General features: G+C 41.4%; 1 protein-coding gene across 3 annotated transcripts in view; it reads left to right on the top strand.

The window, feature by feature from the left end:
- The window catches only part of LOC133455191 (mediator of RNA polymerase II transcription subunit 13-like), a 108431-nt gene that overhangs the window by 22946 nt on the left and 58083 nt on the right, over positions 1 to 27402 (top strand). For all 3 annotated transcript variants that reach the window (XM_061734108.1, XM_061734107.1, XM_061734109.1), the window contains exon 2: positions 2107 to 2344. In XM_061734108.1, the coding sequence (XP_061590092.1) occupies positions 2107 to 2344 (238 nt within the window). The remainder of the gene's footprint in view (positions 1 to 2106; positions 2345 to 27402) is intronic.

Genomic DNA, 27402 nt, shown 5'->3' with positions numbered 1-27402 from the left:
AAGACGAGGACAGTCAGCGGCTCTGAAAGATCCCCTCAACCCCTCTCCTTCAACCCCCACTCCACACTTGCCTGCTGAATCTCTTTCCCGCTCAACAATGACTCCGTGCACTCGGCTCATTCATGCACAAATGCAAACACAAAGACACAAGCAAACATGAAATAAAGTTTCCAAAAGGATACATGAGTGGCACAGGGTCACAGATTTTATTATGGCAGCTTTTATTTACATCCAAGCCTGCAAAAAGCATGGTAAAAAATCTGTTTTCTGGCTCTGTTGTGAAGGAAGCGTGTCATTTTAAAGAGGAAGAGTTGACTCGCTGGGGCGGGCTCCAACCACTGACCCCGGCGCCGTTCTTCTCACTTCTTCGCTCGCTGTGTATTTCAGTGCTGGCTCTCCTGTAGTACTTCATTCATGTATTTTTTTCCCCTCAAGGCCATATTTTATGTCTGGCTGTCACTCTCAAGCTCATTTCTCTGCGGTAGTTACACACACACACACACTTTATTGTACCCTCACACCAGCAACAGCAAGAGAAGTGAAGTTGTGATGTTAGCGAGGTCCTAAACACACAACAGGGAGACATTAAATGGTTTTAAACATTTACACGGGGATCATAGCTGTGTAAACAGGAAGAGGGCCAAAATATAACATAAATGGACAACAGCTGTACAGTTAGTGATCAAATCAGTATTGTCTGATGGGGCTCTTTCATTTCAAACATAATATGCATGTGCAATGGATTTGTGTACTGACTGTTTTATTACGGTTCGTGAGGTAAATATCTGTTAAAAATCATTGTTGCATTTGGTAACTTTATCAGCTAAAACTGTCAGTGTTTGATATGGTTTTTCATGAATAATTATTTATGGCTAAATGTAAACAGACATTTAACATTACGGTTATTGATTTATTTTTCGGCTCAGAAATAAAATGCTTAAGCTAGTTTGTTTTCCAGTCATTTACAATCAATTAGACATTGTTTTTTTTTCTTTTCTACACAAACAAATAGAAATAGTCTTTACTGTTTCCCTCTGAAAATATCTTGTGATTGTTCAGTGGCACAAAAAGGTAAATCCTGGAGCTTTGGTCCAAATAGAAGCAGATAATACATGTCCTTATTTCTGTTTGAGTGACCGCTGATTGACGTCCTAGTGACTGCTGCTGACGGGGTTTTGACTGAGCAGTAGTGGAGTTGTGTTCATGAGTCCACATTTAAAGGAAGGAATCACTGTGTGCACCTAATTTTTCTCCACAATTCTCATGGAATCAGTCACAACAAAGCACTGCTCCCCTTCTGGCCACTGGTATTGGCACATTTAATGATGACAACCCCCCCAATTCACCAAAAAGGCACTATACAGTTCACTAGCAAGCCTCTCCCATAAGTGGGGCCCCTTTTAGCTATCGTACCCTGGAGTTGCCTGAAAGGGCCCCACCAGCTGTGTCTCAGGGCTCAGGGCTCAGGGCTGTCCCAGTGTCAGGTCGTCAACTGCATAAAGGATCTGATGTGAACTGTTCAACGCCATTACTTGCCCTTGCTAAAGAGGCTGCATATCTGGGGCTTTTTTTTCCTGGGGGGCTGGCTCACGGTTAACAGCAGAACTGGGGCCGGTGCAAGCGTTGTAATCCTGCCCTTCAGCAAACATACACAAACTAAGCATTACGGATTATCTACAAATGACAACATCTGGCTGTTGCTGGGTTATTTATTCCACGTTTGTAGAATTGGCTGTGTTTACATTTGTTTTTGACCGCAATAAACTAATGAAACATCCTTCACAGGCAGCACTTTCTTCCTTTTTTTTGTAAAAAATATTTATTTTTGTGCTTGCATCCAAAATAGCAATGTTTTTGTATGAGTGTGTGTGTGGTTGCTTCGCTCCTCAGGCTCACGTAGGGCATTATTCTGTTCATTATAGGAGCACACGCACGCACGCACGCACGCACGCACGCACGCACGCACGCACGCACGCACGCACGCACGCACGCACGCACGCACGCACACAATTATAATAACAATACTTAACAAGAAATCATTTCAAAGTTATTGAATGGTTAAATCTTTACTGCTACACTTCCTTAATCGTTTTTTTCCTTTTCCAGGCGGATCTGACGGGCATTAAATGGCGCTGCTACAGCTTCAGCAGCGGTGGGGAGTTCGGGCCCTTGATCTCAGCCCCGGCTCAGGATGACCCGGTCCTGCGCAGCTTCATGCGCTGTGTGCAGGCCAACCTGCTGTGCGTATGGCGGCGAAAAATCAAGCCAGATGCCAAGGAGTTGTGGATCTTTTGGTGGGGCGAAGAGCCCAACCTCTCTGATGTCATTCATCGTGAGCTTGAAGGTAAGAGAGAAAGAGAGAGAGAAAACAAAACAGGATGACAGAGATATAGGATGAGGCCCGCCTCTCTGCTCTATCATCTCAATGATTTCTTCATGCTATCAGTCTTTACTTCTGCTTCCACCATGCTTTGAGAGTTTTGGTTGGGTGCTCGTGCACCCTGCATAATTTGATGGCTATGCGTTATTATGCCGCAGTAGATCATATACAACACACAGGGGAATTATTACACAGAATACAGTCACCTCCCTGCTCTTAGTGGATTTTATGAAAAACAGTCAAAGTAGGGAAATATGCATTGTGTATTACAAGTAGATGCAAGGCACAGATCTGAGCTGTACGAGTGCCAAATGGATTTGAGGTTTTACAGTGTGTGATAGCATCCGTACATTATATGTAAGCTGCTCTAGCAAACATATTGCAGAGTTCAATATACAAGCTATTTAGTCTAATGCACGTTTGAGCTGTGTGCTGTTTGTTCAGGACATATATGATGCTTCAATTTGTTTTTCTGCGGCGAAATCCTGGTTTTGAGAAGCATATTGCACGTTTCTTGAAATGTGTTTGCTTTGCAAACCGAGCGTTTATGTGCGCTGCTTCAGAAGTATCTTTATTATGAAGCACGGAGTAGTTGGGTAAATCCTTCCTTTCTTGCAAGTATTTACTGGATAAATAACACTGAGATGTCTCACTTGAGTGAGTGCTACTGTCAGCAATATAGGCCCTGTTTATGGAGACATTTGCATTATCTCTCTGCACGTGTGTGGATGTCCAACAAATTGACTAAGCCTCAAGTAGACAAGCAGAGGAGGAGACAGGAGTTGTAACGGTCGGGAAGGGTTAAAGCAGGAATATTGCTTTGAGAAGTTGCAGCAGTTTGGAGGATGGTTTTCTTTGGTTATTTATTAAAGTTGACTTAAAAGTCTCAGCTCTTAGTGCCATCTGAGGAAAGGGCTTGTCTGTGCACAAACGTGTGATAGAGAGCTATCTTTGCATCACTCTATTATCTAACTCTGATGATATGGCCTCTCTGAATAATGCATTTGATTGTCTTCATTGATTTTTAAGAGCTAGACAGGCTAATAACGATCACAAAAACACACTGAGCCAAAGTGGGGAGAACATTGGCGGCAATTAGGTTTTCATGCCTAAAACTTCATTACACCAAGCCATAAAACGAGAAATTTTAGAATTACCTCACCAATTTATACGCTGCTAAAGGCAGCCTAAAATATTGATTGTATCTTTCCTGGTGTCTCACACCAAGGTCCAATAAACTTGATAATAATGCGGCCTCCTCAATTACATTTTATGGCTATTGATTTCTAACTATTGCAGCTGTGTCACTATTTTAAGTTGAGTGTCTCTATTTGTCTATTTATCCATGCAGAACATGAAGATGTAATCAGTTAATCAATATTTATAGGACATTACTACCCACATCTCTGTGTAATACACTGAAAATGAAACAAAACTAAAGCAAATGAAAGAAAAAAATGATTGCAAAAAGAATCGGAATAGAAAACCAAATAAAGAACACATTTAGCACATCACATATCAAGAAATTGTGGAAAATACTCAATACATAACCTTTATTTCCATGTTTAAATCAGTTTAGATTTCACTTGAAGGAGTATTTGCTTAATTTTAGGAACTTGCAGTCTCCATCTCTGCTATTTGCAAAAAAACAGCCATACAGTAGTAACTCTGGCCTCTCGCTGGGTTTACGGTACCATGCAACATCCCAGCAATGATGAAAGAAGCTTATGGAGCTGCCGGGTACATCATGGCAGACGACATGAAACTGCAACATACTTAACAATCCTGAAGTTTCCTTCAGACCCGCAGCTTTCAAAGGAGCCATGCTTGTTGTGACACTGCAAACATGGTGAACTTTGAGTGTAGCTGAATGTTAAACTTGAACCGACAGTGCAAATGACCTATCGAATCCCCACACTAACATGTGAGCACACGCACGCACGCACGCACGCACGCACGCACGCACGCACGCACGCACGCACGCACGCACGCACGCACGCACGCACGCACGCACGCACGCACGCACGCACGCACGCACGCACGCACGCACGCACACACACACACACACACACATAAAAACAATACTTATGGAGTGACAATAGTGTGGTGATTACAGTAAAGCTGGATGTCCTCCAAATTACAATGAATTATAATAGCGATCATAAACATAATACACAAATGCCAGTTTTCTCAGGGAATGTTGATGCATAAAGTGACAAATAAAGAGCTATGCTATCTTTTGATACTTCAGATTGTTTTGAAAAGCAGATGTGCAATAAAATCCTTTGCTCATTTTTCTGAATTTTGGAAGGATGGTTTTATGAGGTGCTGGCACACGGTTATCGTCTCAGAAATTTGTCTGTTATTGCTTTATGGGCCTGCATGAATCCAAATAACTACAGCAGATTAAAATGTGTTCTACTGTGGTACTTTTGGCTTTAAATGGTTGATTTCAAATAAAAAAAAAAAATCGAACAGCAGCGACGTCTACATACCAGCTAATCAAAGCTCTAAATGAAATATGATGCTAAAGTAAAAATGAATGAGTGTGGCTGGCGAGGCTGATATTTACATATTTGTTAACCAGTTTACGTTGGTGTTAGGCATTTCCAAAGGCCAGCTAAAACTATGTGCCCTCTCTGAAAAGCCTCTTTTGTCCTTTTACATTGAATCACACAAAAGCCAACACTGTTTCAATCTGTTTATTTGTACTATTATGTGACTTTTGTGTTTTAAAACACAACTTTGGAAGTGAAAATTTCACTTTAAAAACCAAAGTTAAGGCAACAATAAAGCAGCAAGTTCCTGAAAATCACTGCTTGTTTTTCACAGGAGTGTAGCAGCAAACAAGGTTAAAGTCCCACTTCAACAGTTAATAATCCCCTTCAGCCCCTGTGCACCTCAAGACTGTACATCTTCAATTTTTGAAAAAAAAAAAAAAAAAATCCCATTGCAAAAATATCTTGGGTATGACTACAGCTTTTTCCTCATTCATCTATAAATATACTACTCTGCCACTTCAGTCGTACATGTTTGAACCGGAGAGCCATTCTCAAGAAGAGGAAAATAAATTAGGATGCATGTAAGTGGAAGTCTTAAAATGGTGACATATTTGCTTTCTATCACTTTCAACAAAATCCTAAAAAAAACACTCGCCAGTCCACATCAGAATTGTCCTCTTTCTTTTAGTGACAAATTATAGCGATTCAGGATGTACATTCTCCGTTACAGTCTTTAGCTTGATAAAGCTTGATCTGTCTTGTAAGACTTAAAGGGAAAGTTCGTTTTTTTTACAACCTGGACCTTATTTCTGGCATTTTTTATGGTCGTATACTCACCCAGGCAAGTTTGGTGTCATTTGGAGTCCTTCGGAAGATATTAGGAGTTTTTTTGCGAGCCGCTTCTCCATATAATGGTAGTGAATGGGGCACAGCAGGACACAGACGATACAGCGTCTAAATAACACATGATTGCCGCGAAACTCGTTCATTTATTTTATGAATCACTACATCTGCTTCCAGGACCTGTTGTCTACATCCGGGGCTGTGTGTGTAACAAATAAATCAGTTTGTAAACAAGACCTCTGAACTCATGACGGTGAGTATACGACCATAAAAAATGCCAGAAATAAGGTCCAGGTTGTAAAAAAACGAACTTTCCCTTTAAAAAAGGAAATAGAAATATGTTATGGACATAGTTATGGACTATGGAGTTTTTTGAGCGAGATTTTAAGAAATTCTGGGGATATAAATTATATTTTGACGGATATTACGGTAAGCTTTTTTTTTTTATTTTTACTTTGGATTAGTAGCTAAAACCGGTTCTGAAACTGAAATGTGTTATGGCATTTATGTCTCAATGTGTCACAGAGCTGAGTTAAGGGCCGAAAAATGTTCATTAAACCAAATCAACACTGGTGCCAAGTCTTAACACAGCAGCACATGTCACATGATGGAACTCAAAATGTATTTCAGTCGTCCTTCCAACGTCCTAATGTGAACACCTGGTGAAAACAAAACCTATAATGAGGCTGTTCACGTTCTCATTTAGATTTATGTTTTCCTCAAGACTCCCTTGTAAACGGATGATGCTTCTAAAGTGATGTAAATACACAGAAGAACAATTGCAGAAATGCCATGTTTGGTTGGCATCAATGAATGCTTTGGCAAATTTATGATTCAGTGGAAATCAACAGTTTTGGTGGCAGATGTCAGCGAGCGTTATATCAGAAAAACAAAACAATTGTATTAATACTAATGCAAGGCATTTGTCTGGAGCTATGGCATATAGTATGGATTGGTGTGTCAAAGTGGAGTTGGAGTCAGAAGGGAGGAGACTGAGATGCTGATGTCTTCACCAAAACAAACTTTGTCTAAAAATGTAACTGTAATGTGAATTTGTGGGGTGGCAAAGTAACTTCTACCTGTCTCAGCATCAAAATCAAAGCTGAGCTTGTCTGAGTTGCTGGCTCCTTTTTCCTTCATGCCAAGAGCGAATAAGAAGTCTTGAAGGGTTACAGTATACAGTGTAAATTAGGAAACTGATTCTTCCTATTATGACATGAGTCTGGGTTGTACAGAAGTGTCACCCCAAATACTTATGAGGTCTCACTCTTAGTCCATGGACTGGTCCTTCCTCTGCAGCTGCTGCCCATGTCTGTGTCTGTCAGCTGACGAGGGAATCACATGAGCTCTGATCTGGGATTTCACACTGAGGTTACAAGCCTTTATTTGATGTATCTGGGAAAAAGATTGTCTTGAGGTGTACTTTATAGACTCATTTAAGAGAGAGCTGCATCAGTTGCTTCTCATTATTTTCCTTTTGATAAAGAAAGATGATATAATATGAGGCCGGTTGTATCAAATTAATGAATGTTGCTGCTAATAAATGCAAAATCTGTAACAAATGGTGGGTGTTCATTTCAGAAGCGCTCCTTTATTCATAAGCGCTTATTGATCATATCATATGCATTTAACACAGCAGCAACAGCTGTCGCTATGTGAATAATAAACAGTTTTTTTTGTTTTTGTTTTTGAGAGATACAAGAAAAATTGTTTGTCAGTATGAAAAGCACAAGACTGCTGTGCTGTCTTTAAACTTTTAAAACATATGTTTGCCTTGTATTGATTTGGAAGAGGATGTATCTTCAAATGCCTTACACAACAGCTTAATAAATAGCTGCCAATACGATTCTGGACCTAACTTCTCTAAGTGCAACGTCGAATGACTGTAATACACCCTGAAAATGATGCCGGAGATTCAGTGAGGGTTAACCGCAAAAACAAAAAGCTCATCTCAGGAAAAAACTATCTCATAGCAATCAATCATATCAATCTTTATATTACAGTGTGCTAGTTGGGGGCTATTTAAAAAGATGTTTAAGTATGTAAAAGGTGTGACCTATTTGTAGTAAATGTTGGTTTTCATGAAACACAGAACAATATACCTCGAATTCCAATAAATTATCATTGCAGTCATAATGAGAAGTATTATAAGTAATCAGGATTTAAGTTACATTCAGACCCATCAAACTATTTATTCAAAGTTTGTGATTTCATTTCATTTATTTTATTTAATAGGGACAATGCAGGTTTACATGTGATCACATTCACTCATTACAAACAAGCCAATGTGACTGATGTTCTGCATACAGAGATTATAGCTATTGCTAGTTTCCATCTCCTGTCCCTAGTTAGGCTTTTAGTAAAAGAAAACGAAAGAAAGGAGAAAAAGAATACAAAAATACATTCAATTTTCAACATGCAAAGCTATATCCTATTTACAATTCTCAGCTTGCAAGAGAGCACCCTATTAGTGGTTACAGGTGATTAAAAATGCGTACATTTCTGATTTTGCTTCAACCAGTCTTTGACATTTTTAGTAAAAACCTTAAAATCTTGAGTTGTTTTTATCTCAGTTGGCAGTGTGTATTTGAGAGCCCTTTATAGAGAATGATTGTTTTCATTTGTTTAACATGAAGATGACACTACTTTATTCCAATTCATTAGTTGATTAATGCGTCATGTCATGATGTTAATGAATTCCAGAGCTACTTCTCAGCCATTGTCCTTGATGTTATCAGGCGACTCGGTATTGTTCTGATTTAGGTCCACAGGTGTCCTGAGGGGAGGGGAGGGCAAGTTGGAGCAGATGATTTGTTTTCATTCATCCAGGGAGGTTGTGACCAGACCGGCCTGTCAAGCCGCTCTGTCAAGGTCAGATTGTAGTCTCAACAATTGCATTTGGGTCAGGCAGGCTCCAGTAATTTTCCATCTGCCTTAAGTCTCTCCGGTTCATCTCAATGGCGACTTCAAACAGATAGATTTGTGGTCAATTCCTGCCAAGCCGAGCTTCCAACTTCTCCAAGGTCTTTTCCATCCTGCCAATGAGTTCCGAAACCACAGCTAGCCTACGATTCTGTTCAAGAATGGCATCCAGTTTGCGATTTTGCTTGCCCAACGTTTGTGTCTGAGTGTTGGTTGCATAGCTTATCCCTTCAGTCACGCCAGGCAGCTCTAAAATGGCCAGAATTGCCGTCGACTTTTTCCGAATTTGTCGATATGCCAGGTAACTGCCGGCTCCGAAAAGCAGAAATCCTGTTATCGGAAATCCAATTATGCAGGCATCTTCAACATCCTTGACCGACAGTATAGACCAGGGGTCACCAATCCTGGTCCTCGAGGGACGGTGTCCTGCATGTTTTAGAGTTTTCTCTGCTTTAACACACCTGATTCTAATTAATCATTGTCATCAGCTTGTCATTGAGGTCTGCACAATTCTCTTAACGACACAGTCACTTTTATCACGGTGCAATGAAGCAGCGAAACATGTAAAACATGCAGGACACCGGCCCTCGAGGACCAGGATTGGTGACCTCTGATATAGACAGACACACGATCCTCCATGTCTTCCAGGAGTCCATCATGTATCCAGCAGCAAATGTCCCATCGGGGCAAGAGGGCTCCCCTCTGCCCTGTCTTCTCGTCGAGAAAACTTGGTCAATTGCGTTGAGAGACCAGCTAACCAATTCCATGATTTTAGAAAGTTTCGGAAGATATGAAAAGAGAAGCTCCAATACGTGCAGCCATCCTTTGTATGTCACATATACTACTACTACTACTACTACTACTACTACTACTGTCATTTAGCAGACGCTTTTATCCAAAGCGACTTACATCTGAGACACACACCATGGAGCAATTAGGGTTAAGGGCCTTGCTCAGGGGCCCAAGGTGCTTCATCTTGGTTGCCATTCCGGGCTTTGAACCTGGGTCCTCCAGACCCAAGCACACCTCTGAAGCTACTAGCTGTAGCCACTACCACCCCCCCATATACCTGACATATTCGGTTGGTTGGTATTCAAGTTAACTGATTTATGTTTACACATTATATTTTAAATAGGGGTGTAATCTAATCTCACGATACGGTACGATACACGATATTGAGGTCACGATAACGATACGATACGATATAGCAGTATTTTTTTTAACAACCTTGAATGAAGTAGTCATGAGGAAATTGTCTTTTATTTGAAAGACACAAAATACAAAATAATGCTGTGCGTTTGCCCTATTATTACAGTTTGTAATGCTTTATAACTGTTTAAGTTTTAAAGAGAAAGCCATTTTCCACAAACTGAACTAAAAGTAAATGTCAGGTTTGCATTATGCATCTTCAGTTTCATACAAGTACAAATATTTTGCCACAAACTGAATAGTTTCTCTCATGTATGATTTAACTTTTTTCTTTTCCAGAAATTTAACAACTAAAATTAAATAAATAAATACAAGTAAATAAATACATACAATTTTACATCATAAAAAGATTGATTCATGCTCACCTTATAAGTGTAAGAGGAGATTTATTTTTGTTAAAGTTATTTTGTTAATTCAGGGTTCATTATTTTATAAATATATTCTTTATATTCTGTAAATCAGGGACTATAAAGACACTACTAGTCAGTTTATCTGTAGTGATTAGTCTGTTTTAGATTGGGCGGAGTGATACAGCACTAGGTGCTGTGTTGATGTTCTAAAATCCTACGCTGTTGAGCGGACTTTGAAGTACACTGGAACTTAGCAGAAGTTGTCCCCGTGTTTATCCTACTCACCACCCCAAAAAGGTTTAATTTAATAAGGTAAGGCTTAACTCTACACCAGACTTACATAAGTAAAGGTTCAGACCTCAAAACGGGACTGCAAAACGGGACTAGTTTCTCCTGAGCGGAGGAAGATTTTGGTCCGCGCGGTCCGGCCGCGGTCGGATGCGCGTTTCTAGTCAACACAATAGATTAATATTAATAATCCAATATCGCGATACACTTTGTCACCTCCACGACACGTATTGTGACATTTTTGTATCGCGAAATTTCGTGGCACGATATATTGTTACACCCCTAATTTTAAATGCTCATCCCTTCTTATTTCAAATATTTCACAGTGATGCCACATCAAGAAAACCTGGCCAGCCATTCTGATAGTTTTCCACTTTGATCTGAGGAACTATTTTGGTTCCTTTGGACTTGACTTTGATTTTTAGGAGTGTAATTGGATCTAGAGAAAACTGCCTCTGTTTTGAAAGTTTTTTTGTTTGTTTTTTTTAATAGTGGCTCTAGGATGATCACATGAACCCCATTCTGCTGTTATTGCTTGGTACATTCTGTACCGATGAAGAAAGAAAAAGGCTACGGAAACAGTTTCCTGAGGGAAACTTTTTCATGGCATGAATGGGCATAACTGACCATATAACATCAAGAGCTCTTAGTTTCAGGGAACAGCTTTAAAACGGCGTATCGTTGGTTATGCTTCCGCATCCATATGTTATTCGCCACCAGTGCCAATAGTAAATAGTGGGAGTATAACTTCTACTCTCCCATTTCAAGAAATAACACAGACCGTGTGAGGGGATCGTAAAAGGAGGAGGGGAGGAGAGGACAGACACCAGACTCCCAAGCATGGGAACCTGATGTCCATCCAGCAAGTGTGTTCAAGTCTGACGTTGTGACTGCTGTTTTTCTCTTAAAAGTTTTTGGTCTTTACTTTAAATGATTGCCTTCTGATGTGTTGCATTGCTGTACAATCAACGTACTTGGTTCAGGTTAGGCAAACATGATTAATGGTGTAAACTACTCAATAAAAACAAGATGGAGGAAAGCTTCTCTGAAACTTTCCATGTTCCCATGGTGACACAGTTCAACACTGTTACCAACTCAGGAAACTCTACACCCCCTGCTAGTCATGCTCTGGGACTTACCAGTGCCTTCGGAAAAGACGTTCATGACCTAGAGTCAGTATTTAGAAGTATATGAGAAGTCAGGAGTGAAAAAATGCAGAAAATTGTCCATGATTTACTGTATTGAAATTACTTTCTTAATCAAGTACTTTTTTTATTTATATCTATATTTATCTATATTTATAACATTTATATTTGCTCCAGCTTTGCCACTGTTGGCTACTCAGACAACCTCACCCTTTTACCAAAGCAAAGACCTCTCCTGGCCTGGCTGTGCTACTATCTCTCCACTCTTCAATGGAATCAAGTGGTCCACTTTTCACTTGATGAGGTGTTTGGTTGATTTCCTTGAGTGCATTTGTTTTAAATGTACAGATCACAACAGCTCAGGCAATGTTGAATGTGATTGTGTTGCGTTTGTTTAACAGTGTTTACACTCAGAACACTCATGGCTCGGCGATAGTGTCGACAGCGTTAAGCCAGGCTTCACTCTGTTACCCATCACTCCTAGAAGTCGTTGTGGGTCGAATAACAAGCTTTCACAGCATCGTGTTCAACTTGTGAGTGACTTTCTTAAAATGAGACAGCACCATCCCATGTTGTTTGCAGTGTAATAAAATATGTTGATAGCTCAGTACAGTTTGCGAGGAAATAGGATAATTGTGTTGAATGGGTTGAGTCATGACCATGCTGCCAGCACGGACAGAGAGGAAGTGACATATTTTTTCACATGGAGTTATAAATATGAATGCGCAAACAGATACGTACTCACAGAAGTGAAAATGACAACGAGACTCACAATCTGGACCTGATGAATATGTTACAGAAGCATCAACGGGGGTGTGTGTTGTCACAACATGAGGCAAAACACGGACTTCTCCTTTTTTGTGGGTTTGTAGGAATGGGTGATGATGAAATGACTCGACAACAAATGTATTCTTTTTAGGGATGTTAATAATTAATCGATTCGATTAATTGCCGTTATGAAATTACCCGATTAAAATTAACGATTACAATTAATCTATTTATTTATTTATTTTTTTCGTTTAATTTCACCAGCTGGTATTACGCCCGGACCACATTTAATGCGACACAACGCGCCACGGCGCGCACATAAAGTTAGAAGAAAGAGACTGCGGATATGTTTGGTTTTAGTAACATCATGCTCAGACAGTCTGCAATGGCCCAGACGGGAGACACATGTAGCTCAGTGCTTAACTTTTATTTTTAATCCACTCTATATTCTTCTGGTTGTTCTCCGATATGCTCCCCTAAAGCCTGAATTATGGTTCCGCCTTAAATCGACGCAGAGCAGCCGCCGTAGCCTACGGCGTAGGCTCTGCGTTGTTGTAACGCGGAACCATAAATCAGCCTTCACCCGGTACATACATAGGTTTCTCTAAACATCTGTCCCCGCTACAGTTTTAACTAAAAGAAAATGTGCTCCAATACAGCAGGTCTCATCATTTTATTTTGAACACTGCAGAAACTCTAACTTAAAACGTAACTAGAACCTAAAATTTGCTTGACACAAATGACACTATTATGGCTGCTGCTACTACTAATAGCCTTGAAGTGCACTTTATATTATATTCCTTGTGGTACAAAAATGTCTTTTTGTTACTTTTGTATCAAATAAATATTTGATTAAGGAATACATTAAAATGTCCTTTGTATTTTATATAAGCAAAAAAAATTATGTTTGTATCTCAGATGGGGGGAAAAACGCTGCTTATCAACTAATCGATGATCGATCGATAAGGTTATCAACTATCAATTAATGAAATAATCGATAATTTGCATCCTTTTCTTTTTATCTTTAAAAGTACAATAGTGGATGGAGTTTCAAAAAAAGTCACATAAAAGGGTTTGAATGTTACATTTAAGCTGTTACTATCAATATAACTAACAAACCAACAAGATTACTCAATGTTCATTGGAGTTAGATGTAGCTACTTCTTAGGAGTATGGTTTGATTGTGATCAAAAACAGTGCGAGGAAACTAGAAAATTTTAATCAGCTTTTCATTTATGATGTTTATTAGCTTGTTATAGGGAGGAAGAACACAGGTTCATCCAATAAAATCTTTTGGAATGCACAAGGAAGCCTTGACGGTGAGCCAACAGACTTTATGCCAGAGCTCTGGCATTGATGCACCTAAATGGAATGCAGCCATCTTTAATGTGATTACTTACATCTGTGCTCTTCCTACTCTGACATACCAACACATCTTCGGTGACAGAAGTGTAATTAGAGTGATTAAAGATGCGATCAAAGGAGTTAAACAGATCCTGGAGGTCACTAGGATAAACCGTAAGCATGTGAGGATGTTGGTGCATAGTCCTGCAAAGAGCTGCAACAGACAGAGGCGTTGGTTGATATCAAAGTGTTTTATCTATTTAGAGACATTAAAAAACATCTGCCTGAGCTCTGTCCGGAGTAAGCAACACTTTAGTCACAGCTGGCTGCAGTCAACCTGCAGTGAGCAGCCACATCACAAAAAACATGTTAGAACAAATAACAACCTATTTGGCCTTCAAAGGAAACCTGTAATTTATTGCTTTCGAAACAAAACTGCGTGTTACATGCAAAATAACATATGTGCAACAATTAGATTCATTCATAGTTAATCGGTTCCACTCAATTGAAGGTTGTTGCCACTGTGGCTGCATTTTTGCCGCCACACACAAAGAGAATCTAGAAGGAAGAGTGAGCAAAGTGGCATTTCCAACAAACTCCCCAGAGACAGCTGATCGTTTACAGGAAACAACAAAAACAAGCCTAAATATGTTGAAAAAAAGTAAACATTTTCCTTAGAAGGAAATTATACAAATATGCATTGTAACTTATTTCTGGTCAATTGTGCTGCGTGAATCAATCACAGGTTCATTTATATGGACAGAGGGGTTTGTCAGGGTCCACTGTAATGCACTATTGTTGTTTTATTTATATGTCAAATAATACAACCTTGGGCCTTAAATCAGAAGGCAGCGCACTCCAAAAGCAAAAACTTACAGCCTCCTTGTTCCTGCAAATCATACAACCCAACGCTGTGTGTGCGCTGCAGGTGTAGCCAATAAAAAGATACATTCAAGTCAGCAAACATTACTTGTTCTTTGTAGCCACAGGGTTAGTCCTTGGCTGTTTCTTCACATTACATAACTTACAGTAGACTACCTTTTCACTCCATCCTTTGACAGCAGGGAATATGACACATGGGATCTGGTAAAGCTTCATCTCTGCTAAGCTGTGCTCCCATCTGTGAGGCTGACATCACAGTGATGATCTCACTCGCCCAAAGAGGGCTACATCCACCACTGTATGCTGCAGGCATTCCTCCTCCTGTCAAACAGAAAGGGGATCCTTTATATAGCCTTGTTTATGGGTAGATATGACTTTTGAAAAAGAAAAAGAAATGATGGTTTCCAAAAATGAAAAAGAATGGTATCAACATCCAATGTTATATTTTGTCACAGAAACCACTTTGTAATCTAAGTAATAATTTAATACAGCCCCCTCAGTTGCTTTTAGGCTGGAGATGCCCAATTTTATATAAGAACAATGTAATGAGTTACACATGTGCTGAGCAGCCACTGAAGCAGTGAGTTGGTGACTAATGATTTTCAAATTATTCTGTTGTTCCACTCACAAATTAATCTGTATAAAAGCATCTGCTTGATCACTACAGTGGAAATGTCACTTTGTTTTGCAAATGTGTTTAATTGACAATATGAGATCATTATAATAAAATTTAAAGCGTGGGTATAGATTTCTCTGGATTGGAGTTTCTGGTGCAGACAACAATAAGCTGATGACTTTGATAAAACTATAGATGGTGCTCCTGTGTGTCACCACAGCAGCATGTGGGCAAGGTGACTGTAGGAGAGTGAGGAAGACTTAGGGGTCTGTTTTCTAACCCGTGCATTGCTGTTGTTTGCAATTTAATCTGCACGGTATGATCAGAACTGTTTCATCAGAGACAGCAGAGGTACTTATCATGTGCATCCAAATCAGATACCAATTTTTTTTGCTATGACTTACAGTTTGACCCTGAATTTCCCTTTTCTGTCTTGAAACTGATGTCCAGCTGGGAGGAATACAAAGCAGAGGGAAAAAAATAAGAAAAATACTAACTAGAATCAGTCCTGGCTGGGGGTCACTGCTGCGGCAGAGACAATGTATTCTTAATTACACGGTCTCAAGGAAATTATGTGCAAATTTAATAGGAAGAAAACAACAGAAATATACAGAATTAATTATATGCAATTTTCTGAATGTAGGGCATCATCTTTGTAAAATACTTTAACAAACCATCGACATGTGAAGCCTGTTTTACTCATCATTTTACCTCTAAAGTGTTTCTCAGCATCTTTCTGTAAACTTGTGCTCTCATCACAGAGTCAAGTAAATATGAGCTCAAAGTGAATTAAAACCTGTATATGTGCACACCTCATTCATTTTCAGTTCAAAGGGTTGACCGGTGCAACAAAGATATGTGACAAATAAAGTGGAGTAGAGCAGCAATACTTATAATAAATGAATCAGAGATAAAGGAAGAGATACGGATCTAATGTCTGCTGACAAGTTTAAACAAGGTGACTCAAGCAAACAAACAAAAAAAAATGCATTGAGTGTGACTGAGTGTGTCTTCTGGGTGCAGACGCTGCAGTAGGTTGTTTTGCCCTTCAGAAACAGAGCAAACTGCACGGAGCTGGAAGGTTGCAGAGTTTGTATGTATACACCATGACAAGTAGTGTGAGTGGCTCGACTGTTATCATTCCTTTAGTGTGTCTGTAATCGTCTGAGCGTACACACGTTTGTCTTTGAGCCCGTGTGGGCTGGCAGAGGTCGCAAGATAATTGTCCTGTGAAAACGCGGAAGCCAAATGCATGTGTGTGCAGCAGATTGCAGGAGGAAAGGCTAACCTCTGCCTCCATCTGTCCACGTCTGGCTGTGAACTCATAATCTGCCCTGTGGAGACAAACTCGCTTCACCACTTGCCACCTGCTTCAGAAATACAGGTTAGATTGTGGTTATTACTGTTGTGGATCTGCTGGCAAGGAAGCGCCTTTTATTAAAGTGCCATACATCATTTCCTGTTTATTCTGCAGCTCAGATTGACTCTTTTGGATTTACATTTTACATGCAGAGCAAGCTCAGGGTTTTTATTGAGGGTACTTTTCAGTGTGTGAAGCAGAAGAATGAGCGTCAAGTACTATCGCACTGAGCGGGGGTTATGCCTACACCAGATAAATGCTTGATTTGTTCTTATTATAAACGCCTGACATTGTTTCCTTGTTAAAAAGACATTGGCTTCGCCAGTCAGTAACTCTGCATCATAAAAAACATTTGCGCGTTATTCTTCAGAATCAAAAAAGGTATAAAGAAATACTAAATGCGAACATGAAAACATTTCTTTTTTGCTCCCAAACATGTAAAAAATTAATCTATTCAATAAAGGTATTTTACATACTCAAATTGTTTTCACTTTTGTAACTGGACGCTTGTGTTTTTGAACTACATGTCATTTTGTCATTCTGACATTTTGACTTGGGGGTGCATGTCAGGTGATGCAGAGCTTTACGGAGGGGGTTTGGGTCAGTGGAGAGGATCTGCATTGCAATGCCGTTGATTTGACATGGAGGCATAAATTAGGCCTAAGTCACCTTTCGCCATTCCTGTGCCATGCCGGCCCCTGCCATACTTGTAGCCTACTTGCAAAGCAAAACAAAGAGCAAAGTTTTTTGCTTTGCTTTACTTTAGATAAAATTACCTGCATCACTGCTTCTGGAAAAATGTCCTCCCTTTTCGCTCCACAAATGGACATGCAGGTTAAGGATGTACCGCCTTATGTGGTGGCCCGTGGATTAGTGCAAACTGATGATCAATGGCAGTGCGCTACTGATCTGCGATTGTTTGACGTACATGATGGCATACGCACTCACGTTTTAAGTGGTAGTTGTGAATCTGGAGAAGGTTTTAAGGGAGGAGGGGCTGATGTGTAAAGAATTCATGATGAGGCTTTGTGTTTGTTATTCCTCAACAGGTGATTCTGACCTTTCTGGCTGGAGAAGTTTTTTGGCAACGTCTCTTCTTACAGTAAAATAAAAATGTTCACATCATAACTATAGGCTAATGCTGTTCTTATTGGCTTTTATAGAAAAAAAAAACCCAATTGACTCCTGACTGTTTGATTTCGACCACCACCCCAGGTGTATACGTGCATATTTATGGTTTTTGTTTTCACTCGCTGCTTACGTTCACTTTCTGTTTATTTACGTTTAAGCTCCCAGTCTATGGAGCCAAATCAAGGCCAAAAGTTTTGCTAATTTGAAAATAAAATTTGAACCTGAAAATTCTTTTTTACAGTTTCAATTTTATTTTTTTCAGTATCAGATCTTTTTTTCAGTTTCAAATCTTTTTATTTCAGTTTCAAATCTTTTTTTCAGTTTCAAATCTTTTTTTTTCAGTTTCACATCTTTTTTTTTTCAGTTTCACTTCTTTTTTTTTCAGTTTAAAATTTTTTTTTCAGGTTCAGACTTTTGGCCCTGATCTGGCGTGGGGGGCGTGGCAACAACTGAGAGGGGCGTGGCATCATGAGTGACAGCAGAACAGAGAAGGCGGGGGACGTTCCTCAGTCATGTTGCCTTCAGGAAACGTAGGTTGCAGAAGTTATCAGTAGAAGTATGATTCAACACTGTATATACACCATATTCACGTGATTGGCAGTGGAAAAAACTGATATTAGTGACACGTTTCTGTTTAAAAAGCTGTTTTAGACCGTACTTGGCAACAATCGCAGTATAAAAGCAATAAACTATGCCAGACTGTACAGTTCAACAGCCACACTTTAAAGTTTGACATTTCCCACTTCCACATACTACCAAGTACGGTCTAAAACAGCTTTTTAAACAGAAATGTGTCACTAATATCAGTTTTTTCCACTGCCAATCACGTGAATATGGTGTATATACAGTGTTGAATCATACTTCTACTGATATCTTCTGCAACCTGTCAGGGTTTGACACTTCCCCCCCAGTGTTTGTAACTTTCAGTTTCTGTCTTGCCCCGCCTGTGTCCCATCTGCCCTGATTGTGTCCGCACCTGTGTCTCGTCTTGTCTCGTTATCCCCTCAGTATATCTTGTCTTGTCATTCCTTGGTTCCCTGTCGGTCCGTACTGGTTCTTCCCTCCATGTCTCCTCGTCGGTTTTCCCTGTTCCTGGTTTTTGTTTATCCTGCTCTGCAGCGCCTTGTGTTTTGCCTTTTTTGGATTAAATCCTTTTGTTTTTGAGAACTCCTGCCTCTGGCCTCCCTCTCTCTCCCTGCACTTGGGTCCTTTAAAAACCAAACCACAACAGAACGGACCGACCAACATGGACCCAGCGGGAGAGTATATTACTCTTTTTGAGTTCTTCCGCCGAGAGGCAGAGAAAAATGGGGACCCCTTTCTGGGAACCTGCCAGGCTCGAGGCGGGCCCGGGGGTTCTCAGCCCCAGGGGAAGCGACGGCGTCAGCGCCAGCCCCAGCCTGTTCCGGTGGGGGCCCTGGACGCACCTCTTCCTGTTCCCGAGGTGGTCCTGGACGCATTCCAGCCTGTTCCCCCCTTCTGGGGAACACGCCTGGCTCGAGGCGGGCCCGGGGGTTCTCAGCCCCAGGGGAAGCGACGGCGCCAGCGCCAGCCCCAGCCTGTTCCTGCTCCAGCGGTGGTCCTGGATGCATCGCCCCCTGTTCCTGCTCCAGCGGTGGTCCTGGATGCATCGCCCCCTGTTCCTGCTCCAGCGGTGGTCCTGGACGCATCGCCCCCTGTTCCTGCTCCAGCGGTGGTCCTGGACGCATCGCCCCCTGTTCCTGCTCCAGCGGTGGTCCTGGACGCATCGCTCCCTGTTCCTGCTCTAGCGGTGGTCCTGGACGCATCGCTCCCTGTTCCTGCTCTAGCGGTGGTCCTGGACGCATCGACCCCTGTTCCTGCTCCAGCTCCGAGGACCCGTGTTCCCCCTCAGCCAGCTCCGAGGACCCGTGCCCCCCCTCAGCCAGCTCCTAGGACCCGTGCCCCCCCTCAGCCAGCTCCGAGGACCCGTGTTCCCCCCCAGCCCGCCCTGGATGTGGACTGTGGGGACATCTGGGATCTGTCCCTTGAGGGGGGGCCAGCGCCCCGGACCCGGGTACCCCCGCAGCCGGCACCTCGGACCCGGGTACCCCCGCAGCCGGCACCTCGGACCCGGGTACCCCCGCAGCCGGCACCTCGGACCCGGGTACCCCCGCAGCCAGCACCACGGACCCGGGTCCCCACTCGGGCAGCTCCGGGGATCCTCTGCCCCCCGACGCCGGCTCCCCGCATCCTGTCTGCTCCTGTTCCGGTTCCCCGCATCCTGTCTGCTCCTGTTCCGGTTCCCCGCATCCTGTCTGTTCCGGTTCCCCGCATCCTGTCTGTTCCGGTTCCCCGCATCCTGTCTGCTCCTGTTCCGGTTCCCCGCATCCTGTCTGCTCCTGTTCCGGTTCCCCGCATCCTGTCTGCTCCTGTTCCGGTTCCCCGCATCCTGTCTGCTCCTGTTCCGGTTCCCCGCATCCTGTCTGCTCCTGTTCCGGTTCCCCGCATCCTGTCTGCTCCTGTTCCGGTTCCCCGCATCCTGTCTGCTCCTGTTCCGGTTCCCCGCATCCTGTCAGCCCCTGTTCCGGTTCCCCGCATCCTGTCAGCCCCGACTCCGGCTCCCCGCCTCCTGTCAGCCCCGACTCCGGATCCTGAGGCGGTCCCGCAGCCCTCTGTGCCTGAGGCGGTCCCGCAGCCCTCTGTGCCTGAGGCGGTCCCGCAGCCCTCGGTTCCTGAGGCGGTCCCGCAGCCCTCGGTTCCTGAGGCGGTCCCGCAGCCCTCGGTTCCTGAGGCGGTCCCGCAGCCCTCTGTTCCTGAGGCGGTCCCGCAGCCCCGTCAGGTTCCCGAGCCCCGCCAGGTTCCCGAGCCCTGTCAAGTCCCCGAGCCACGCCAAGAATCCCCGTCACGCCCCCCGCCAAGACCCAGGCCTAGGCCTCGGGGACGCCCCCCCCGAGCTGTCTCGCTGGTCTGCCCGGTCCTGAGGTCGGCCCCCGGAACTTTGGCCGTGTGTGGCTTGGGCCCTCCTCCAGGCCCCCTCCGCCCACCCTGGGTTAGGACCCTGGGGACATCTGGGATCTGTCCCTTGAGGGGGGGGTACTGTCAGGGTTTGACACTTCCCCCCCAGTGTTTGTAACTTTCAGTTTCTGTCTTGCCCCGCCTGTGTCCCATCTGCCCTGATTGTGTCCGCACCTGTGTCTCGTCTTGTCTCGTTATCCCCTCAGTATATCTTGTCTTGTCATTCCTTGGTTCCCTGTCGGTCCGTACTGGTTCTTCCCTCCATGTCTCCTCGTCGGTTTTCCCTGTTCCTGGTTTTTGTTTATCCTGCTCTGCAGCGCCTTGTGTTTTGCCTTTTTTGGATTAAATCCTTTTGTTTTTGAGAACTCCTGCCTCTGGCCTCCCTCTCTCTCCCTGCACTTGGGTCCTTTAAAAACCAAACCACAACACAACCTACGTTTCCTGAAGGCAACATGACTGAGGAACGTCCCCCGCCTTCTCTGTTCTGCTGTCACTCATGATGCCACGCCCCTCTCAGTTGATGCCACGCCCCCCACGCCAGATCCGGGCCAAAAGTCTGAAACTGAAAAAAAAGACGTGAAACTGAAAAAAAAAGATTTGAAACTGAAAAAAAGATTTGAAACTGAAATAAAAAGATTTGAAACTGAAAAAAAGATCTGATACTGAAAAAAATAAAATTGAAACTGTAAAAAATAATTTTCAGGTTCAAATTTTATTTTCAAATTAGCAAAACTTTTGGCCTTGATTTGGCTCCATACCAGTCACGTAGACGGCTTTAGCTATGAAGCACCTTGTGGTTAGGGTTAGGAAAACAATATGACTTGCCTTGAATTAGTTTACTGCTCTTTTAAATCTTTTTTTTCTCCCTTTTTGGGCCCTGTGACGTGCAGAAAATATAAATGTGACTTTTTGAAAATCTGCCCATGAAAAGAAGTGCTTCAACATATACTGTAAAAACAAACTCTCTCCTGTGTTGTTTCCTTACTTGTTTATGTAGGATGCATTATTCATGATGATAACCTCAAAATACAACATGTTTTTTTTTTCTTTAAATCATTCTTGTCACAGTCTTAATAAGCCACGTGGCAGACTAATTACCCTTGGTATTGGTCTCACTAACTATAAATACGACAAATTCACCTGGAGTTTAACTCTGTTATCACCGCTACATCCTGTGTGATCGTGTTATAATGTAGCCACTCTTTTCCTCATGGCTGTTTTGAATACTGGAGTGCATCTCAGCATCAGTTATTAAGCTACTGGTGTTCACTTGGCATCCTTGATTATCGCTGCCAATATTCAAGCTGATGAACCTGAAGTGCGTATTCTTTATTTTCTAGGCTGAGCTGTAACCATATGATCTTTAATTGATCGCAGCAAGACTCCACTAAGTCTTTGGTCCATCTTTAGCATGTAGAGTTTTAAGATCTGGCAGGTATCATTATCTCTTCCATCTCCTCATTTTGTTTCCTTTTAGCCGAACACTTGTTAGTGATATCACTTATAGTAGAAAATTAACAGCTGCAGCGAAGTGTCACGACTGATGTTAAGAGAGCTCTCGCTACGATTCTTTCATGCACTGAAAAAAAATGTGATATTGTGTGCAAAATAAATAAACTACCGGTAGTAGTTCTCCAAGGATGCTTGTCGAATGTTTTTTCTCCAAAAAAGTATTTGGAGAAGTGAGCATGTGTAACTTCTGACCTGCCTAATGTGGTGGGTGAAAGTGATCATTTCCTTCCACGCAGGTTTTGTTAGAAAGCATTTAAGGATCTGACTTGCAGTCATAAATTGGTAAACAGGGCTTGGCTGATGCTGGCCGGTGTTAAAGATTAACAAGACATGGGTCAACACAGGTCAATCAGGGCAATTTAAAGCAGGCTGAAACTGAATAAGAGAAAGTCAGTGTCAGTGAGAAACATGTCTGATTTAGAAGAGAAATATTTATGGTGAGGGCAGCAATTTCCTTTTAATATATTACAATATATAGATTTAAAATACATTCATTGGCCTTTTCCATTTGTTCAGTTTTATAAGTGAAACGTATCCTTTCATCAATGAATAATAATTAAAAAAAATATTAAAAAGCCAATACAACTATTTAGCCTTAATCTAAAATGACTGACCCTTTTTTTTCTGGTATCAACAGATTTTTCTTGGTGGTCACTCTTGATTGATTTGATTGATTGAATTGTTTATTTCGAACACATAAAAAAATATAAGATTTTAAAACAAATTCAAAACATACAGAAAAAAAAGCAACAACAACAAAAACGTAATACAAACAGGGGAAAAAAAAACAGTGTCCGAAAAGGAGCAGGTTGAAGTAAAACTTATTTAACCCTGCCCCTTTGTTACCTCTATCATAAATTAAACATAAATATTAATAATGAATAGCTGCAATTACCTAATAGGCTACCAATGTTCCCATTGGTTGTGCCTTTGCACCTAACCAGCTAACAAACACCATATTGCCTTAACATAACTCCTCCTCAACCAAATAACTTCCCAGAACTTCCTTTTTGTACCGTTTTTTAAATTGATTTATATTTGTACATTGCTTCAACCCATCACCCAACCCATTCCATAAATCCACTCCAACAACTGAGATACACATGCTTTTCCTTTTAGAATGAAAACATTGTTTTTTGAAATTATATTTTCCTCTTAAATTATAACCCCCCTCCCTGTCACAAAACATTTTCTGTAAATTCCCTGGAAGTGAATCAGTTCTCGCTTTGAATATGATTTGTAGAGTTTTTAGTTTGACAATGTCCCAGAATTTCAACACATGCGACTTTAAAAACAGTGTGTTAGTGTGATCCTTATAACCCACATTGTGAAGTTACTCTTACATTTGATGCCCGTCTCTTCCAGCCCCCTCTCCACCCCACCCACGCCCCCTCCTCCTACTACCCCTCCTACTTTCACGCTTTGCTTTGCTTTATTTTATTTCTTCCTTCCTCCCTTGTTTTTGGGGGTTTCTCTGTTATGTTAGAGTGGTGAATGTCTTTGAGCACGCTCAGTTCCTTGGCAAATAAAAGGTGTGGGCGTATGGTTGCCAATCAAGGCCTACTCCTCTTTATTCCTTCAGGGTTTGTCTTTGGAACAGCTCTCGGATGCAAAACTCAAACAGAGGGAATGAATAATTAGCCTCCCAAATTTTTGCTTGACTCAGGAACTAGGTCACGGGCTGACACATGGCTCAATAGGGAATAACTTTTTTGAAAGAGGGGGACCTATGGAGGTTATAAGAGCCCCCTGAAGGAATGCTTCTTCACCTAAAGGGACTGGAGAGGGACTTAATGAGGCTGAGAGGCAGAGAGAAGACTCATGCTTTTGACTTTTTTTTTCTCTTTTCCTTTTTCTGGCTTAGGTTGGTGAAAAACTGAGTCACATGTGGAAAGCAGCAATGCAATGATAGTGAAAAAAAATCATGAACAAGAAAATGGAGGGGAGGAGGGATGAGAAGAGTGGGAAAACGAAGAGGGAGGGGACAGAGCCATGGCAGAGATACATGTGAGAGAAAGGAAGAAAGGGAGCGTGTGTTTGTGTTTGACGGGAATTCGGGCTTCAAAAAGAAGAAAAGAGGTAGTTTGTTTTGAGGGGGAAAAAAGAACATCTGCGATTTCTCTTTAGGCAGTTTGATACGCAGTTGGTGTGGTGTTCTGCACATGTTTCCTCCTCTTGGTTTCTTGTTAGCTGTGTTGCCAGTCAAAATAACACACATATTTTGAAAATTGAACATTTCACACCCCATGTTCACATCTCTCTCGTCTCAAATCTGTACGAGAATATCAGCCTGTTCTTTAGCTGTGACTCTTTCTAACATGATGGGAAATTCGGTTACAAATTCCTTTAGCGCAAGGTTGAAAACAAGCTCCTGCGTAGGAATAAACTTTTCTTTGACAGAAGGGGTAGATGCACATGTAAGAGAAGAAGGAGAATTAGCTGAGAGAACAAGAACAAAAAGGAAAAAACTGCCTCAGTAATGTTTATTTGTCTGTAAATTTGTGGGGAAGAATCTCTGATTTCCCTCCTCTTCTTTCTCTCTCCACCCCTTGTGGGCTGTCAAGGCGTGGCCCGTGACCTCCTGAACCTGTGCAGCGAATGTGTGTCTATACACGTGTGTGTGTGTGCGCGCGTGTGTGTGTAAGAGAGAGAAAAAGAAGTGGTAGGGGTGAAGTTTCCCAGCTGCACAGAGGAGGGGTGGGAGTGTACGCGTCTCCCCACACAAGCTTTCAGTTTTGAAAGAAAAGTCACAAACTGAAAGAATGAGAGCTTTGTGAGTGTTTGTGTGACTGTTTTAGAGAGAGAAAAAAAGGGGAGATAAAAGGAGATGAAGAGACAAACTGAGGGATAGACAGGAAGAGAGTTTAATGGGAGACACAGAGAGAATTTCAGAGTTCAGGAGCGAATTAGAGAGTCGAGCAAATCTGTGTAACTGCTGAAGGCTGCGGCAGTGAAAACGTGTGAAAGAAGTGGTGGAAACTGTAAGACGGAAGATAGAGGAGAGTGTGAGGCAAAGAGGGGAAACGAGAGAGAGAGTACAACTTTTGTATTTGTCATCAGTAATATCAACAGGGCTTACACGGCTTACTCAATTCTTTAGATTTTTCCCTAATATTTTGTCTGCACAGCTTCTTAAGAAGACAAGACGCAAATCTGTTTTTTATAAGATTTTCACTCATGCAAAATTCTCAAATGGTCCTTTTCTCTCTTTGAACACAACCACTTGGGGAAGTTGGTGGGTAGGCAATGATCACCTTAGTTGCCAGAAAAAGGTATCCTCGTTTTACTACAAAATAGGGCTGGGCGATATATCGAGATTTTAATATATATCGATATATTTTCAAACACGATATGGTACGAGACAATATCGTTTATATCGATTTAAAAAAAAAAAAAAAAAAAAAAATTAATGATTTTGATATAGCTTATTTTGTGACAAATTGACTTGAATGTTTTATTTGAGATTTGCACAAATGTTTTGTTATTTGCACAACTGTCAACTTCAGTGGAAAAGTCTGCCTGTTACCGTCTACATTGTATTAATTACACAGTGTATTTTAATTTAATTATTATGCAGGAAAGGGATATTTGTTTTATTTTATTCAAGAAGCATTTTTATTCTATATAGGCAGGCAGTTTATTTTTATTTCATTTGTTTTATACATTTTGATATTGTGCAGACCTCTGTTAATAAATTTACCTGTGTGACATTTGGCACGAGGATTTGTATTAAAACTGACTGTTTTTTAAGGGTTTGCCTCAGAAAAAAAAATGAAGCTAACAGAGATGCTATGCTATAATGCTTTGGGGGAAACCCCAATTAAGGCACAGAAAAAATATCGAGATATATATTGAGTATCGCCATTTAGCTAGAAAATATCGAGATATGACTTTTGGTCCATATCGCCCAGCCCTAAAGTGCGTAAACAATGTAGTCGTAGTCTGGACTGAAAGCGTATGGCCGTTGAAATGCAGCGGCCTTTTTCACAACGATTTGGAAGAAGAAGCACAGATGGTGGAACTATGAAGAGCGGCTCAGCGCCACCTTTGTCTGCATGTATGTAAAATTGATGTTTGAGATAGGCATACAGATCGTGGGCAGATTTTAATACCAGCTCAGACTGACAGTTTGGCACCCACAATACACTTCTGTTTCACAATTTCACTCCAGTTGACGGTTTTACCCACAACAACCTTTGCACAATAAACGTGTCTGCATCGGAGAGAACAGACATTGTTTTCCAACCAAACTAGTCTGTCTTTTCATTTAAAGATATAAAAGTTGCCCCTTCTGTCGTCACTGAGGGTTTGATGATACTTTTTATCATGTGAAAAAAAATCATCAAAAACTAAAGAATACGTAAAGAGGAACTACAAGACATGATTAAGGACAAAAAACTATAATTGTAGACTTAAGTAAGATTTAACAATAATAAAAAAATAATAATAATAAAATAATAATAAAAAAAGATCAAATATAAGCTCTAAATGCTTATATTTTAAATTAATGCACTGAATATTGTTTTTGTTTCCTGCCAACTTTGTTCTTGAAGATGGGCCAGCTTTTGATATTTGCAGATTTGGAGCCCTCTCGGCCCTCGTCAAGTGACTGCAACAGCCACATTGATTTTTTTCCCTCAGCGTTTTTATCATAAACATGTAAATGCTGATTTTCTTTGCAGCAATCGATGTCAACAATAAGCCAACGCGAGAACAGCATCTTGAGAAGGCTGAGAAACTTTCAGATATTGTCGCCCAGCTTCCACTATCACATCTCGCTTAATGCAGTCACAGAATATGTAACACAAGCCAGATTGATAACTTGATAAAACTTGTAGTTATTTGATCTATTCAGGAAAGTTTAAAATTCACGCTGAATGTCTGCCAGGGGCTTGTTATGATCAAACAATTTTAACTTCTTGAGTTATAAGGTTTAATCTACTATTGGTTGAACATGTTTGAGTAGCTTTTCTTCATGGGAGAGTTTAATGGGAGTGGCACCGCATTAACCAACTGCTGCTCCTGGTAAAAAGTAAAATAATGGACAAAATTTGAAAATTTGCTCATTACAGTAGATTGATGGATACCATTTAAAAGATTTTATCTTTAAAGCATGTGTACTTGGTGATTTAAATTTCAGAAAAATGGATCATAACCTGGTGATGTCGGAGAGCA

The sequence above is a fragment of the Cololabis saira genome, chromosome 11 (assembly GCF_033807715.1).
Source record: "Cololabis saira isolate AMF1-May2022 chromosome 11, fColSai1.1, whole genome shotgun sequence".
NCBI classification, from domain to species: Eukaryota; Metazoa; Chordata; class Actinopteri; order Beloniformes; family Belonidae; genus Cololabis; species Cololabis saira.
This window is presented reverse-complemented; position numbering and strand designations above follow the sequence as displayed.